This window comes from Pipra filicauda, unplaced genomic scaffold, assembly GCF_003945595.2.
Source record: "Pipra filicauda isolate LSUMZ 115617 unplaced genomic scaffold, ASM394559v2 scaffold3_size10097308_pilon, whole genome shotgun sequence".
Taxonomy (NCBI): Eukaryota; Metazoa; Chordata; class Aves; order Passeriformes; family Pipridae; genus Pipra; species Pipra filicauda.
The window spans coordinates 1,750,470-1,765,143 of NW_024104532.1; the positions used below are offsets into that span (position 1 = coordinate 1,750,470).

At 38.1% G+C, this 14,674-nt stretch overlaps 1 protein-coding gene across 8 annotated transcripts in view; it reads right to left on the reverse strand.

The window, feature by feature from the left end:
• Positions 1–389: 389 nt before the first annotated feature.
• Positions 390–14,674, reverse strand: part of EBF1 (EBF transcription factor 1) — a 274,664-nt gene continuing 260,379 nt past the window's right edge. For 4 of the 8 annotated variants that reach the window (XM_027718750.2, XM_027718749.2, XM_027718748.2 and 1 more), the window contains exons 12-17: positions 13,189–13,254; positions 12,414–12,591; positions 10,733–10,912; positions 8,337–8,531; positions 7,905–7,973; positions 390–3,624 (exon numbers count right to left, since the gene is read on the reverse strand). In XM_027718750.2, the coding sequence (XP_027574551.1) occupies positions 7,906–7,973; positions 8,337–8,531; positions 10,733–10,912; positions 12,414–12,591; positions 13,189–13,254 (687 nt within the window). In that variant the 3' untranslated portion in view covers positions 390–3,624; position 7,905. The remainder of the gene's footprint in view (positions 3,625–7,904; positions 7,974–8,336; positions 8,532–10,732; positions 10,913–12,413; positions 12,592–13,188; positions 13,255–14,674) is intronic. The other 4 variants (XM_027718755.2, XM_027718754.2, XM_027718753.2 and 1 more) reach the window with 1 other exon arrangement.

Consider the following 14,674-nt stretch of genomic DNA (forward strand, 5'->3'; position numbering starts at 1 on the left):
TTAAATCTCCCTGGGTCTCTGGCACTGCCTTGTGTGATCACTGTGTTTAGAGAGAGACAGCTCTTGCAGCTGAGTACCTAAAGCCAGAAATGCTCCTGAAATCCATTAGAAAAATATGTTGGCCCTACGGGCAAACAAGGCTAAAACAATGGAAATAATAAGATTAATGATAACAGGATGAAATTTAGCATCCTGGGTGAAGATCCTTTGAAATCCATTAGAGATAGACGAAAAGGAGTTTCAATGCACCAGCATTCACTATGGTTCATTGTGTAATTCCATGAATTTCTGTTTCTCCTTAATTCACTAGCCTCTGGCTTCTTCATTTTATTTTTTCCCCATTTATAGCTAGCAGAGGCAGAAAAATAAACACACAACTAGGAGCTGTATTCACAGACAGGAAGTAACTTTAATTAAATATTGTGAAAGTTGAAAAGTTTTTACAGCTTGAATTTCTGCAAAAAAATTATAACAATCTCTACAGTAGTTAGTTTCTCTAACAATAGAACTGTACAGTGTGTGTGTCTATTCAAAAAGATTTAGATAAGAAGGTGAAAGGTTAGTAGTTTCAGAGATGACTTCATTTTAGCTGCATCCTAGTACAACTGTGAGGAAATAGGCATTACTTTATGCAATCCAGTCATTGTGAAGCTTCACCTTGTTAAAACTGAAATCTGAATGTTTCCACTTAAAGCCATATTCTGTAAACAGCTGCATCTTTTACTTTGTAAAAGACAAGGGTGGTGCAGGGGAGATTTTTGATAAATTCCCATTCATCAGATCACGATAAGTAGCTGCAACAAAACAAAATTATGCACATTGTCAAAGGATCTTTGGACACTGGCTTAGAGACTACAAACATCGTGGCTAAGAGTGGTGTCAAAATCACTAGGACTGAGTGGAGCTCTACAAGAGTAATCGACGGTGTCACTGGACAAAATATGGCTTTAAATTTGATTACATTGTCGTGCTGTTGCTTTACTATGTGAATTAGAATAATCACTTGGAATACAGAGAAGCAATAAACTGATGTCTCTCACATTTTCCAGTTTTCTCTTCTTTTATTTTCTCACCATGAAAAAAAAAAAAAATCCTGTTTTCTTCCCTTCCCCCCAAAGATCACACTGTGACATTCTAGTGAAAACCATTGCAAAATTCATACAGGAAGCATGCACAGTTGCAGCATCGTTGTAAATGATTTCTTGCTTGACTAGAAAAAAGTTATATTGTTTTAAGGTAACAAAACAGTTCTTTTGTGCTTTTCAATTCCTTTTTTTTTTTTCTTAGAATGTTAGTGATGATTGACAGTTCTGGTGCACAGTACAATGTACAAGTGAAATGAATATGATTTGCATTGTTAAGGCATCCAATCTGCTGGTTTATATTTATGTGAAAGACAGAGAAATATACAAGCAGACTTAAGAAAGAAAGTATTTTCATTGAGTTCTATGAAGTTTCTCCCCATATTTAATGCACAAAAATGCGTCACTCCAAAGAGGAGAAATCCCATGCATATTAATAGAGTAAAACAGCATTAGTTTTTGTTAAGCCTCAAAAGCAAAGGATACATTTTTTTTTTGTAAATCTACATAACTAAATGCTACAAGAATAATATGCTACCTTTTGCCATATATTGGAAAAAACTTCTTAACTTACAAATAATACAAAAATAGACAATGGCTTTTGGGTGGAAATTAAAAAAAAATGGAAGCATGGTTTTAAACAATACTAAAAAAATCAACCCTATAAATGAAATGTATTAAAATCACATTTAAACAGCTAATACAACGGTGAATGACCAAACAAATCAGCACTTTTCACATAGCAAACATACACAATAAAATAAACTTGTAGGGGACAAAAAGCAATGTACAAATTCCAAAGATAAATACATTATTTATATGGATATTTTACAAAATCCCCCAACAAACAAACAAACAAAAAACAGAAACAAAAAGCTTTTTTTTTCTTTAATTAATTTGCAAGTATGTGCAAGCTAAAGGTAGTGAGCTCTTTTTGCAAAATATGCAGTAAAATTCTTTTTTTTTTTTTTGTGATATTGAAAAACTGTCTTAAGACATTAAAATGTATAAATAGAACAACAACTTTGGCAAAAAATCACAAAAAATCTACAGTATTTATAACTACATACAAAACACAACAGCAAAGAAAAAATATCAGGTAATGCATCTTCAGAGCTTTGCTGCCTCTTTGACTAATAGTTTTTAAGAACACTTCCCAGATAATGATAGCAAAATTTTTGTAAAACAGAAGCTATGGTTTTGATTTGAAACCTTCCTAACAGCCCCTCCCCCTCCCCCCCCCAACCTCATGTTTCCATTCACTATTCAAAAGCAGTTACCTGTTGCTTTATATAGTATGATACAGACTGAGAGGGTCGACTGATACAGGAATGATCCCAGTGGGAGGCTGACGCAACCTGTGCTTTTAGGTGGGGAGGATGGGGAACGGCATCCGGGGCTGTTCTCATCCTGCCCCATAAAAACAGGCCGAGGGGAGAAGTGCTACACTGAAAAACCCCACAGGGACGGCCGCAGTCTGTGTCCTCAGGCCAAATCCAAACGGCGTTCCCAGCGCGGCTCAGGCGATGCTACGCTTCAGGAAGGCCACTCGTTTGGAAGGAGTCTGATACATCAGCTAAAGAGAGAGCTGTGCTCGTCTAATTCTGCAGTTTTAGCATCATATCTAGAGGCACTGGATTTTCGTTTCAAGAGCAACGTGTTTGCTATTTGCATCCTTACCTTCCCTTTCACCAACGTTTTGCTGAAAAAGGTTAGACTTTAGGGCCCCCTTCTAACCTGGTGTCCCATGATGAACTTTTCCTGTTGCATTATTTACACAATTATTCAGCCTGATATTAAAGACAGAGGTTCCTCATCCCACCCCTCATGCCACCCTCATCACCCAAAAATATCAGCTTTCTAGGGAGTGAAACCTATTTAATTAGAACATTAAAAATGCATCATATTAGCAAGTCACCACTGGATAAGCAACATATATGAGCCGACCCTTATTTAAATGGCCATAATTCTTCTACGAAAAACTAACTGGCACTTCTATTCTGTCCCATACAGACTTGTATGTAAATGACATCACTCCATTTTTCTTTACACAGCTTTAAAAAAAAAAATTCATAAATTAAAAATGTGGAGTTCCATCTCTAGTGTCCCTTGCGTAATTGTATGATTTATAAAAGACAAATGGTGTTGAGTTAAATCAAGCCTTAAAAAAACACAAAAAACCAGAAGGAAATAAAAGCAAGCCCCCACCCCACAAAGAAAAAAAAAAGTGGACTTCTTTTTTTAACAACATACAATAAATATATCTCCCAGGTATTTGGGATGGACAACATGAATCAACACCTTGCAATTGTAGATTGTTAATTTCAGTATTTGCAAGGATGGTGATTTTTGTTTTGTTTAAAAATCTGCAGTTATTGTAAGATCCTTCTTTATTTCTTTTTTATTTTTAAAAAGGCCTGAGTAAAAAGTTCCACTCTGGGACTTGTATCAGATTCTCTCTGAAGCAGAATTCAACCTCTTCATTAATAAAATTCTTCAAGGCAATTCTTTCACATGGGGGGAACAATCATGCCAGATATAGCTGTCAGAAGGAAAGGGGTGGGGGGCAAGAGAGAGAAAGAGAAAAACAGGGGGAAAAGGTTAATTTTCTGCATTATCAAGCAACTTTTAAAATCCTCAGAGCTTTAAACATTTACTAGAAATGTACTCAGCTGTACTTTGAGTTAAATTTATACATAAGTATCATTCATTAGAGACAACTAGGTACACAGCAATCATGGGAAGCCTCCTGACTGGAAAGTGGTTTAAATTGCAAGTGATTTGGCTGAAATTACTGGTTTTCTTGTAGAAATTACTGGTTTTCCCCAATATCAGTATCAGACACCAACTTATTTTTCTGATTTTAGTTTCGAAATCTTGAAATGGACAGGAGGCCTAAATTTGACCCAGCCATTGCCATGCATTCTATTACTCATTTAAAAGCAAAGCAGATATTTGCACCACACATAAGAAAACAGCTGGAGTCCCACAGGCCACCACTGTTAGGGACCTGGAAAGGTGTCCCTTGCATTGTCACACTGACATGGGTCATTCTCCTATGCTAGTTCTCTTACAACTTCAGTGTTCATCCCTTATGTATGTATTTCCAGATGCTCAGAAAGGGACTTAAACTCTCAAATCTAATTTTCAATTTGAAATATGTCCTTATATGGTGGGTTAGCAGACCAGCATCTGATGATTTTATTACACTTGTAGCAGACACCACCAACTACATCGAGTGAGTCATATGCTAATGTTTATTTAGAATATTTTCTCTTTTGTTGGTTAAATTGAATCACCACTATTTCTTTATTATGCTTCCTAGCCTCACTGGCTAGGAAGCGTAATGGTATAAAACCACCACCTCTCTTAAAAGGGAGACATTTATTAAAAGTCAACAGATATAGTCTTCCAAGTAGTTTGACTTCCAGCTTGATCTCTCTGTATCTACTGGGGACTCAATGCAGATCAAACATACCAAGAGTCCAAGTGACATACTGTGAGCAAGCAGGTCATTACAAGGGGTAGTCATGCAAGTTTATGATGAAAACTGTAACAACAATGTGTCCTTAAAATGCCAGTTGTACAGTTATTTGCCAAGAGGTAGAAAACAGATTTGCCTTCAGGTTGGTGGCACTTCATGGGCACATGATTTAAATGCTGGAACTGCCTGCCATTGCAGACATCTGGACATGTAATTTCTTAAGGAAGAACTCAACCCTGTGACTGATGCTGATTCATTGTGCTTTAATTACAGCTGCAATTATTTGATAAGAACAGAGCCAAAGTAAAAGACTCACAGATTTGGGGTTGGAGGGGGAGAGGAGGGAAATGTTTTCTCCACAAACACCACCATATGTGCAAGAATTACAAGTCTAATCAGCAAGGGGAGAACAGCTCGAGTAAACTGCACTGATTAAATGAAATAAAATGAGAGGAGAAGGCGAGAATGCAAAACACATCCAACGTGTTTGCAACAGGCCATCCTCAGAGGTGACATGTTGCAACGGCATTTCAATTATTGGAATTCATAATTCAGAAATGGTTTTACATGGAATTACTGTACTGATTGTTTCCACCCCACATAAGGGCTCTCCAAGGAGCTGAGAATGAGGATGAAAGGGATAGAGAGGTAAGTTGCTTTAAATCCTACAGGAAGACACTGATGTGCAAAGCATAGAGGACATTGGTGCAGAGAAAGGCATAGCTGACCACAGAGATCCCTCTTTTTCTAGTCAGGTAAGCAAGGAGCTGAGGACATGGGAACGGGTAGAGCCTTCCTATATGTGATGAGTGCAATAGAGTTAATCCTCTGTACATACTACTTCAGCATTTTTTTGTGCTTTTCAGCCCTTTATAAATTCTAAATGTATTGAAATTTTACATTAGAAAAAGTATCTGTTCTTCAGAACATGTCAAGATATTATCCCAACAAAAAATTCTCTCTCAGAACCAAATCAATCTCACCAATAAGTGGTCAAGAATTGTGTCTCTTGGGACAGCACAGCTGTGTACCCTAAGAGCCAAAAAAGGTGAGATAACTGCAATTCCTTCCTTCACGGTTTAGGCATTTCCCTGTGGTTACTGATCAGACATGCACCTTTTGCCATTGGAAACAAATGCCACAGACACTCATTTTTTCAAAGCATTATTATTTTTGAAGAGCTCTGAAATTCTGAATTAAATTACAAGGCAAATGGCAAATGATATCTTTTCTGCCTAAAAGCTTTGATATTTCCATTCTTTGCAAGTCTTCATTTACATCACTCCACTTTTGTTCCGTAAGTGCTACATCTAGTCATGCAAATTCTCTCAGCTGTAGCATGTTATCGATCCTGAAAACAGAGATATCAGTGGGAAACAATGTAGGTATGAGATCACACCACCTCCAAAAAGGGAGGGCAGAGAGTAGAGAAACTCCAACCAATGGCCTTTATTTCTTCTATCACACACTAATTTGTATTTGCTGCTAGCAAATTACAGAAATAATGCATTTTGGGTTTTACAAAATTGCATGGCAAGGAGAACAACAGATAAGCCTAGCTGCTGTTTTAGTGAGTTACTGCTGATATCTAAGCTACATAAGGAAAGCTTGATTGCTTTCTGATGTATCCAGAAGCCCAAGAGAGATAAGACAGCCTCCTTATACATGGTTGTTTATTTAAGCATTAAGGCACAACAGGCAGTGCATCTCTGAGTGATTATTACAAGCCTCAGGTGGTGTCAGAAGGCATGGGACTAAAGGCTGTGTGTCTTTAACTCACCAAGAAGTTCAATGATGACCGGAAAATGAACCATCTCTTGGTGTCTCATTCCTATTATGAAAACTGAATTGCTAAATAAAAATTAGGGAAAACACTCAGATCTGTGTGGTTTCTGGGCATTATAGGCGTGGATGTGACATAATGAGGAGACAATCAGAAAGCCCCAGTTGTGTCCAGTGCTCTCAGCTCATTCCATAATTGCTTTTCATAACACAGTACATGGAATCTGAGTCTTGTGAAAAGAAAAATGGTGCCTGAAAAAGCTTTCTCCTGTTACTCATTTTTTCTCTCCATCCTCAACAGCAAGCTGGGACAAGGTAAAGAGAGGAAAAACATTAACATGTTCAAAAGCTTATTTTTTTTTAATTCAGATGGAAAATATTTTTAGCTGTTGCTTTTAAAATTTGTAGCCTGTCAGCAGTGCCCAATCTTTTAAATGTCCAAAAACGAATCCCCTAAATGCTACAGCTCATCTGAAAATTTTGTTGTGTTTAATTCCTGACACAGTTTGTATTTACAACAAAGTCTTGATTGAAGGTATCCAAGTTCTGCATATACCTTCCTAAGTATTTATGCAATTTCTGAGCGTGTGTTTGTGCACCTTCAAGGATTCCTCTTCCCAATTCACCAGAATAACATGCACTGAGGGACAATGTTTTCCTTCAGGCACAATAGATCCCAGCCTTTACGAATTAATTCCTTCTACTCTGCTTGCATATAGATTTTTTTTTTTTGGCTGTTAATGGTGTTATCAGCATTATGCCTTCAAGCCCAGTGTTTCTCTTTCCAGAGGCCATACAGTGACATGGGGAGTCTGTGGAACAATATTCCCTTGCCTCTGCACAGCTCCTTCTGAACCTGGCTTTGACAATCATAGATTTTATTTCCCACTCATGCTCTTTGGGTAGTTTGCACAGGCACGTGGAAAGGAAACAGATCTCAGATCTGGTGGAAGCACAACACATACCACAAAATCTTTCCCACCTCTGGCACTGTTGGAGGCAGCTGGATGCACCTGTTTATGGAAACTCCTGGATCTAAGCGAGCATGAAAATGTCTCAGCACACTAATGCACAGTGAAGGAATTACACAAGAAGGTTTAGGCACCATGTTGTAAAACAGGTTGAGCCAGACAATGAGGTGGGTGGTGCTGGGCTTTGCAGCACCCTCAGTTTGACAAGCTTTTGTCCATCACTCCCTCACCTGCATCAACGCTTCAAACGGATTTAGGTGCTAATGCTGGAATACTTGTAATGAGAGGGGAAGGGAGGCAGAAAAGGAGCAGCCCCTTGATGCCAGCAGTTCAAAAGGCTTTCCAAAAGGGCCTGCACCATTTATGGAATTAATTGGCACAGAAATAGATTAATCAGTGAAAACTAATGTTTGCCCTGGTACGAGTTAAACTGGAAAATGTTCCTGTTAGTTTGTAATGCATCTCCTATTTATGAAAGGAAAGGTTTGTGCCAAGTTCTGTAAAGGTCTATTTGCTCTCAGTAGGATTTCTGCACAAGTGTACTATGACAAAGGACAAAAAGGAAGGGAAGATTGAGTGACGTACTTCAGGAGAAGGCCAGCCCCTGGAGAGACCCTGCAGTGGAGTACTTGCTAGAGTCCACAAAAGACTGGTCTGATAAAGGACGACAACAGGGAATAAGAGAGGAAAGAAAGAAAAAGGACGGTATTAGTAAGCTGAAATATTACTTGTTTTTATCATAACAGTAGGTCTGTGCTTTAAAGGACACAGCCTCTCAATTCAGCAGTATTAGTTGAGTTAGAGGTAGGGTGGTTGCCAAACACCTGCGGTACAAGGTGGGCTGGTGGTGGAGTCCAGTTACTCTTTACAGTAGGAGACTTTGAGACAGAGACCACCAGGGATCCCCCACTGTGTTCTATCCCCTTTGACAACTCAGTGTTGCTTAGAGCCTTGCAAGGCACTGGGAATTCACAGTTTGAGAGCAGCCACCTACTCTCCAGACCGGGCTTCACGTACCTTGCAGGCTGTTGCCGTTGGTGCTGGTGCAGGTGGGAGGAGGAGAAGTTTGCGGTCTCACAACAGGTGCAAAAGCACTCTTCTGTTTCACTGCTGAGACCATGTTGGCTGGTGAGAAGGAGAAAATCCCAGAGGAACTGCTACAGTTCGAGGGCAGACTAGTGGAGGAGGCCATTGTCGGACTTGATGGCACAACTAGAGGAAAAAAAAGACCCCCCAAGGAGGCATTTCTTAGTGTTCAATAATAACAGGCTGCAGAAACAAGAGAATTCTGATTCTCGGATGCTGTCCTTTTTTTTTTTTTTTTTTAAGAGATTGAACTGAGCATTCAAAATGCAAACCTGCTATATAGGAAATTCAGTTTTTAAACACAGATATCCTTAAACCATAATTTCACCATACAGTGGGATAAATATCTTTGGTTCATGTATTTGTCATTGAGGTTTTAAGTGAATTTGTTTTCATGAAATGAAACTCACTACTTTAATATTCAGAAACCTCTGCCAGTTTCCCCTCTTATCCAACAACAACAACAACAACAAAAACCTGAAAATAAAAGGAAAGGACTAAATATAAGATCCCATACTTTCATTCATCTTCCTGTTTAGAAACTGCTTAGATACACAAGTGGGCTGTGAATAATTACATATTATAGAGTAAAATTCTGATCATCTGGGCTTTGAATTATTATTTTATTTGCATTTACGTAGATAAAAATCACCCTATTTAAGTTCTTATTTGAGAATCTGATATCATATTTGTTAACACTGAGGAAATCAATTAATGGAAATTAAATGTTCAAAGTTTCACAGTCTGACAGATACAATCTTAGTCTGAAGTCACTCTGTGTCTGGAAGTACTTGCTAAGGGAGAGCAATCAAAGCACCTAAATTGAATTGCTACTATACAGCAATTAGTTTATTGATTTAATTAAGAATGCCACCTTTTAATTTTCAGGTCATGATTGAAGCATTTTCTGATTCAATGGATTAGGCATTAGCAGAATGACAGATTTACCAAGAAAACCTCCCAAAATATAAATAGAAAAGAGAACCAGGGCTAGAAAGTGAAATGCTATTCTAAAGAGGACTTCGTTCATAAATATGAAATAATACACTGCTGGAGTATTTTAAATGCATTACTGGCATCTGCTTCCAAAAGGAGATGTCTCATCAATCATGTTATATTATGAATTCAGAGTGTGCAGTTTCTATGACAGTAAATCCAACTTAATAAGTAACGTACTTTGTAACATTACATGTTACATTATTATTAAAGCACAAAAATAATCACTGGTTAGCAATTCACAGGTTATAAGTACTCGTTATGTGGGTAAATAATTTCTTCTAAATTTGCAGCAGATAAGAAACCTTTAAGTTATTTTTTTTTGTCAGGTTTCCTATCCCCTTTTTATTTCTGAACTCTAGCAATGCAATTCAAAATAATTCATTACTGCTGTTACACCATTAACTTAAATTTGATGTGTAAACCTTGGTATGTTCATCAGTCTGTTTGTCGTGTTCATGCTATGGTCTCAGCCTATAAACCTATTTATATGACAAGACCTTCCATCCTGATTCTGCTGTCAGCTTTCTACAGATGTCAGTGGAATCCTTTGTGCCACATGAGTAATGTCAGAGGAACTGGGCAGGTCCCGTTCATTTAACGTTCTCATGTGACCAGGGACTACTGAGCTGAGTGAGCAGCTGCAGAAGAGGTTCATAGGCCTCTACCAATAGAAATGTATTTATATTTAAACAGGTTACTAAACCTTTAATATCAAAATGCAGAAACTTAGTCCTACACATAAATATTTCCGTAACTGGGACTGTAGACCATAAGCTCTTCACGCCATGGAATATATGATTTGTAAGACTTACATTTTTGTGGCATTCACTGTACAGACACTAAAACACAAACTCTGAGAGCCATTGTCACATTGCACTGACTAATATTAAGCTCTCAGTGAAGCCAAAGTAATACTACTTAAAAATCAAATGGAGTATAAGCAATCAAGCTTAGGCCAAATAATATTTCATAATTTTTATAAAGGCTATAAAGATATTTGCTCAGAAGTCAATGGTGAGGACAGTGTTTCTTATTTACAGAGTATAAGGTAAGTTATGAAAGTATCAGACCAAATCATGAGAGATATTATTTTTAAGCTGTTATGAGACTCCCAATTAATAATTATGATGATGATGATGATAAACAGAGAAGAGCATTTTTGGCAATGCTAGTGTCTTCAAAGTGCCTCGGTGCTTTGGAGAATAGAGAAAGCACCAAGATCTGTTTCAAATGCTCAAAACAGAAACTAAATATTGAGTATCACAGGGAAGTCACCATTTCCTTCTAATGAAAATGCGCAAAATACAGAAAATCCATGTAATACTCACTGGCATAGGGAGAATTGGCAGCAGATCCATTCAGGAAGGTTGGAGAACCGCCTAAATTTGACATTCCAGCATTCCCATAGCCGTTCATGCTTGTTGTGACAGAGTTATAATTTGTCTGCTGAGGGGTGGTGCTTGGCACGTAGCCATGAGGTGACACGCTGCTCGAGTTGCGAGTAAAACCTTTTGTGGGGAGGGAATACATTTAGAAGTTGGTATCAGCCCCAGAACAGTTTCTTACACAAACAGCTACAAGCAAGTGACTCTGGTACCAAGGCAGCAGCTTAGTCCAGCCATGGTGTGCACAGGGAGGGCCAGGACTGACCCCCACAACCACCAGGCAACCCCAGATTGTGAACCCTCCCTGCTCCAGGTCACTGCTGGGTGGAGGAGGAGGAGAAGGAGGAGGAGGGAGGCTGGAACCTTCAGAGCTCCTCAGGCAACCCATGCCCTCGAGCAAAGATCACCACTGGGTGTTAGAGGAACACTCGCTCTGAAAGAGCTGTTTGTAGGAAATGGAGTAAACATGACCTACATTTTCAAAGTGAGGAGCAAACAGCAACTCAAGGTATGTTAAAAGCACGTGGTTGTTGTTAACTCTTTTCTGATGTCACTCTCAGTTAACACATCTCATGCTAGATGCTCAGTGCACACTTCAGAAAATGTAGAGTGTATTTCTCCAAGTAGTGGAATATCCTTTGTCTTTTTGCCCTAGTCTGATTATTATGTGGTAGAAAATCAGTTTCGAATTTAGCAGCAAGTTAAAATTTGAATCTCTACTTAATTCTGGAGAGTACATTTGCAGAAACTCATATCCAAATATCCATAAAGGAAGATTTGTTTCTGGAAGCACAGAAATACAAAATGCATCTTCACTCCTGGAAGAAAAAAATGCCAATTTTTCTTCCTACCACACAGCACATCCACAGAATATTTTAATCTAGAAATAATTTCCATTTTTTTAGTGTAATGCAAAATAATTTTGTCAACTCCCCTAGAAAACAGCCTCATTCTAATATTTTCTCATTAAAGTGAATTTTTAAGTTGGGTAATATATAGAGCTGAGAAAAGGACTGTGGAAAATGCAAATGGTTTTTACAAAAATGTGTTTCACCTATTTTTTATTTTTAACTGTAGGAATTAAAACAATATTGATTTTGTACAAAGTGAAACCCACTTTATTTTAAAAATTAGAGAAGCTCTGAAAGTGTCTTTGTAAATATTTCTATTCTTTGCTCATTGTAAAATTTATAAAAGTCTCAAACTCTGAGAAAAACACAGTGCCAATATTATATCCCCAACTAAACCAGACAAATATTCAAGGGATAATTTTATATTATAAAGAAGTGCTACACAAGGCCCAAATTGAGAGATCATCCACGCTCAGGAAAATATATAAGCAAGTACTTAAGATTAAGTACATGCTCGAGTAATTTAAAATTAGTGGGATTTAAACACAAATACAAGTATTATACTGAGCAAAATGAAAAGCTTTGAGGAGATAGGCAGAAGTGCTTTTCCCAAGTAGGGGCAGCCCCATTCCGTGGCAGCCCTGTGTCATTCCAAGGGTGTGGACAGTCTGGGATGGGGCTGCCTGAACCACCTCCCTGCCTCTGCTCTGAACGTTCCCCTGACTTTTATCAGAAAAGGTTCATAGAGAGAGGAAGACGAGTCTTCTCCTGACCCTGGTTGGTGGCTTGTGAGGCTTCGGAAACATTGACAGCTAGTTGACCACTAAAGGAGTTCACTCCCATCATTCCTGCATGGACTGATGTGTTAGCAAGGGCGGGGAGCTGGTTGTGATTGCGGGGGACACTGTAGAGCGCTTCTGCGATGTCTGCGGCTCTTTTCAGGATGATTTCCTACAGGATAAGAAGGGGGGGGGAGAAGAATAAAAGAGTTACCAATGCGACTGACAAACCTTTTCTTACAGACTCAAATGAAACAGTTCCCTGTCCAAAGGCAAAAACTAGATGCTTTTCTTTCTACAGCAGTGAGCTGACTGAGAGCTAATGCTTATAAGATCTGCTGCCTTGTGACAAATCCTGACATCTGTGGTAAGGGAGTTGGAAGTCTCAGTCCCAACGGCCACACTTCTGTATAAAAAGACCAACTGGCAGAATGGGGCTGCAGCCGAGCCTTTCTCCACCTTAAAGCTGTTGTTAGGGTAAGACTGAAAAATCACTGGTGGCAAGACATAATGCATATCATCACCCATATTTTATAGTATCTGGTAAAAGTGGGCAAAAGCCTCCAGGGTTAATAACACATTGCTTTCACAAGCACTAAATTCACACCCTTTAAAAAAGAAAACAAGCAAACTAAACCCCACTCCAGATATGACATTGCCCTCTACATTTATTCTTCTCTCCCACTGTAGTATTATATACCTTTAGCCCCCTATCTATACATCCAAGACATAGCCATGTTAAAGAATTGCTGAAGTAGAATGCATTTACCTGGTTATTATGTGGCATACCATAGAGTGCTTCTACTAAATCAGCAGCCCTCTTAAGTATTACTTCCTGTCAATATAAAAACAGATGCATTCTGCTGAGTTCAATAAACTCTTTGTGAGGAAAACAAATATTAGAATCTTTTATTCTCTTCTATTAGTTCTATTAGCGTTTTGTGGTAGGTTTTATTTTTTTTCCTCCCACCAGGTAAACCTTAATTGTAACAACTCTCAGCGAACACTGAATGGTGTTAAATCACTAGTTCATCCTATTCACACACACGCTTAATCAAGTCGAAAGGTGAGAATCATTGGTGCTGCAAAATAAAATACATCACTCAATTGTCTCTACCATCTGCACTATAAACCACTCATCGGTTTATTGCAGAATACAATCCTGAGGTCATTTACTAGATTACTGCAATCAATGTCATTCAGAGCATGTTATGAATCCCTTCAATGTGTTTATTTTATTCCTAATTGCATGCTGCAGGAATTGTGACCTTACCCAGCAGGCCACATTCAGCAGATATCCAATCAGTCCTATGCTACTGGTAATGTAACCTTTCAACTTCTTCAGTTTGTATCCTGATACCATGGGTCAGGGTAGGATCCACGTACATAAAATGATGCCCAAGAGTAAAACACATGCAGTGTGAGAGAACAGCCCAGTACCATGAAGTGTTTTCTGGAAAAATTCCCTGCATGGACAGCAGAATTTAAAACAGTCTGGGATTTAGTTCTCCATTTTGGGCAATTTTTTTCCCTTCAATTTTCTCATTTGTTCCTTTTCATTTAATATGTCTTAGGTCATTTCATACTGGCATTCAAGGAATAATAGCATTTCCTGTGTTCTTATATTTTACAGTGTCCTGATAATAACCCTGATAGAAAACATAAAACTGCATTGCAGAATTAACTCAGAGGAAATTTTTTTCTTATTCTTTCAAAGTATCTTTCAAAGCAGATTCCCAATTGCCTGATCAAAACCGGTCAAGAACATCCTTTGAGTAAAACAATGTACTTTTGTAGTTCCCAGCCCCTAAGTACTGCTCTAATATTCTAACAAGATGCTATTCACCATTGCATATTTCTGCAGGTAGCTTACAAAAATAGTACCAGTTCTAACGATTTTACAGCTTTCTACGAAGTTAAACTTTTAAACTTAAAATATTTTACACAATAGCCATATTTTATACCAAAAAGAAACAGTAATGCTCAATTTTCATATACTGTAGACTCTGATCAGAAAATAGAGATATAATTGCGTTCATTTTGCTGTCACCATAACCTCTTCAAAAATCCTTGAACAACTCTTCAAATGACAAGCTTTTAGATGCATATTAGCATTTTTTTCAATTTTAAATTCTCTATAATATAAGATAAAATAGTTGTCATACTGAAGTAACTACTTATGACATATATAATGTCCTAAATTCAAAAATGAGATGGAGGATTTTTGTTCTCCCAGTAAACATTTAGGCTTGCCT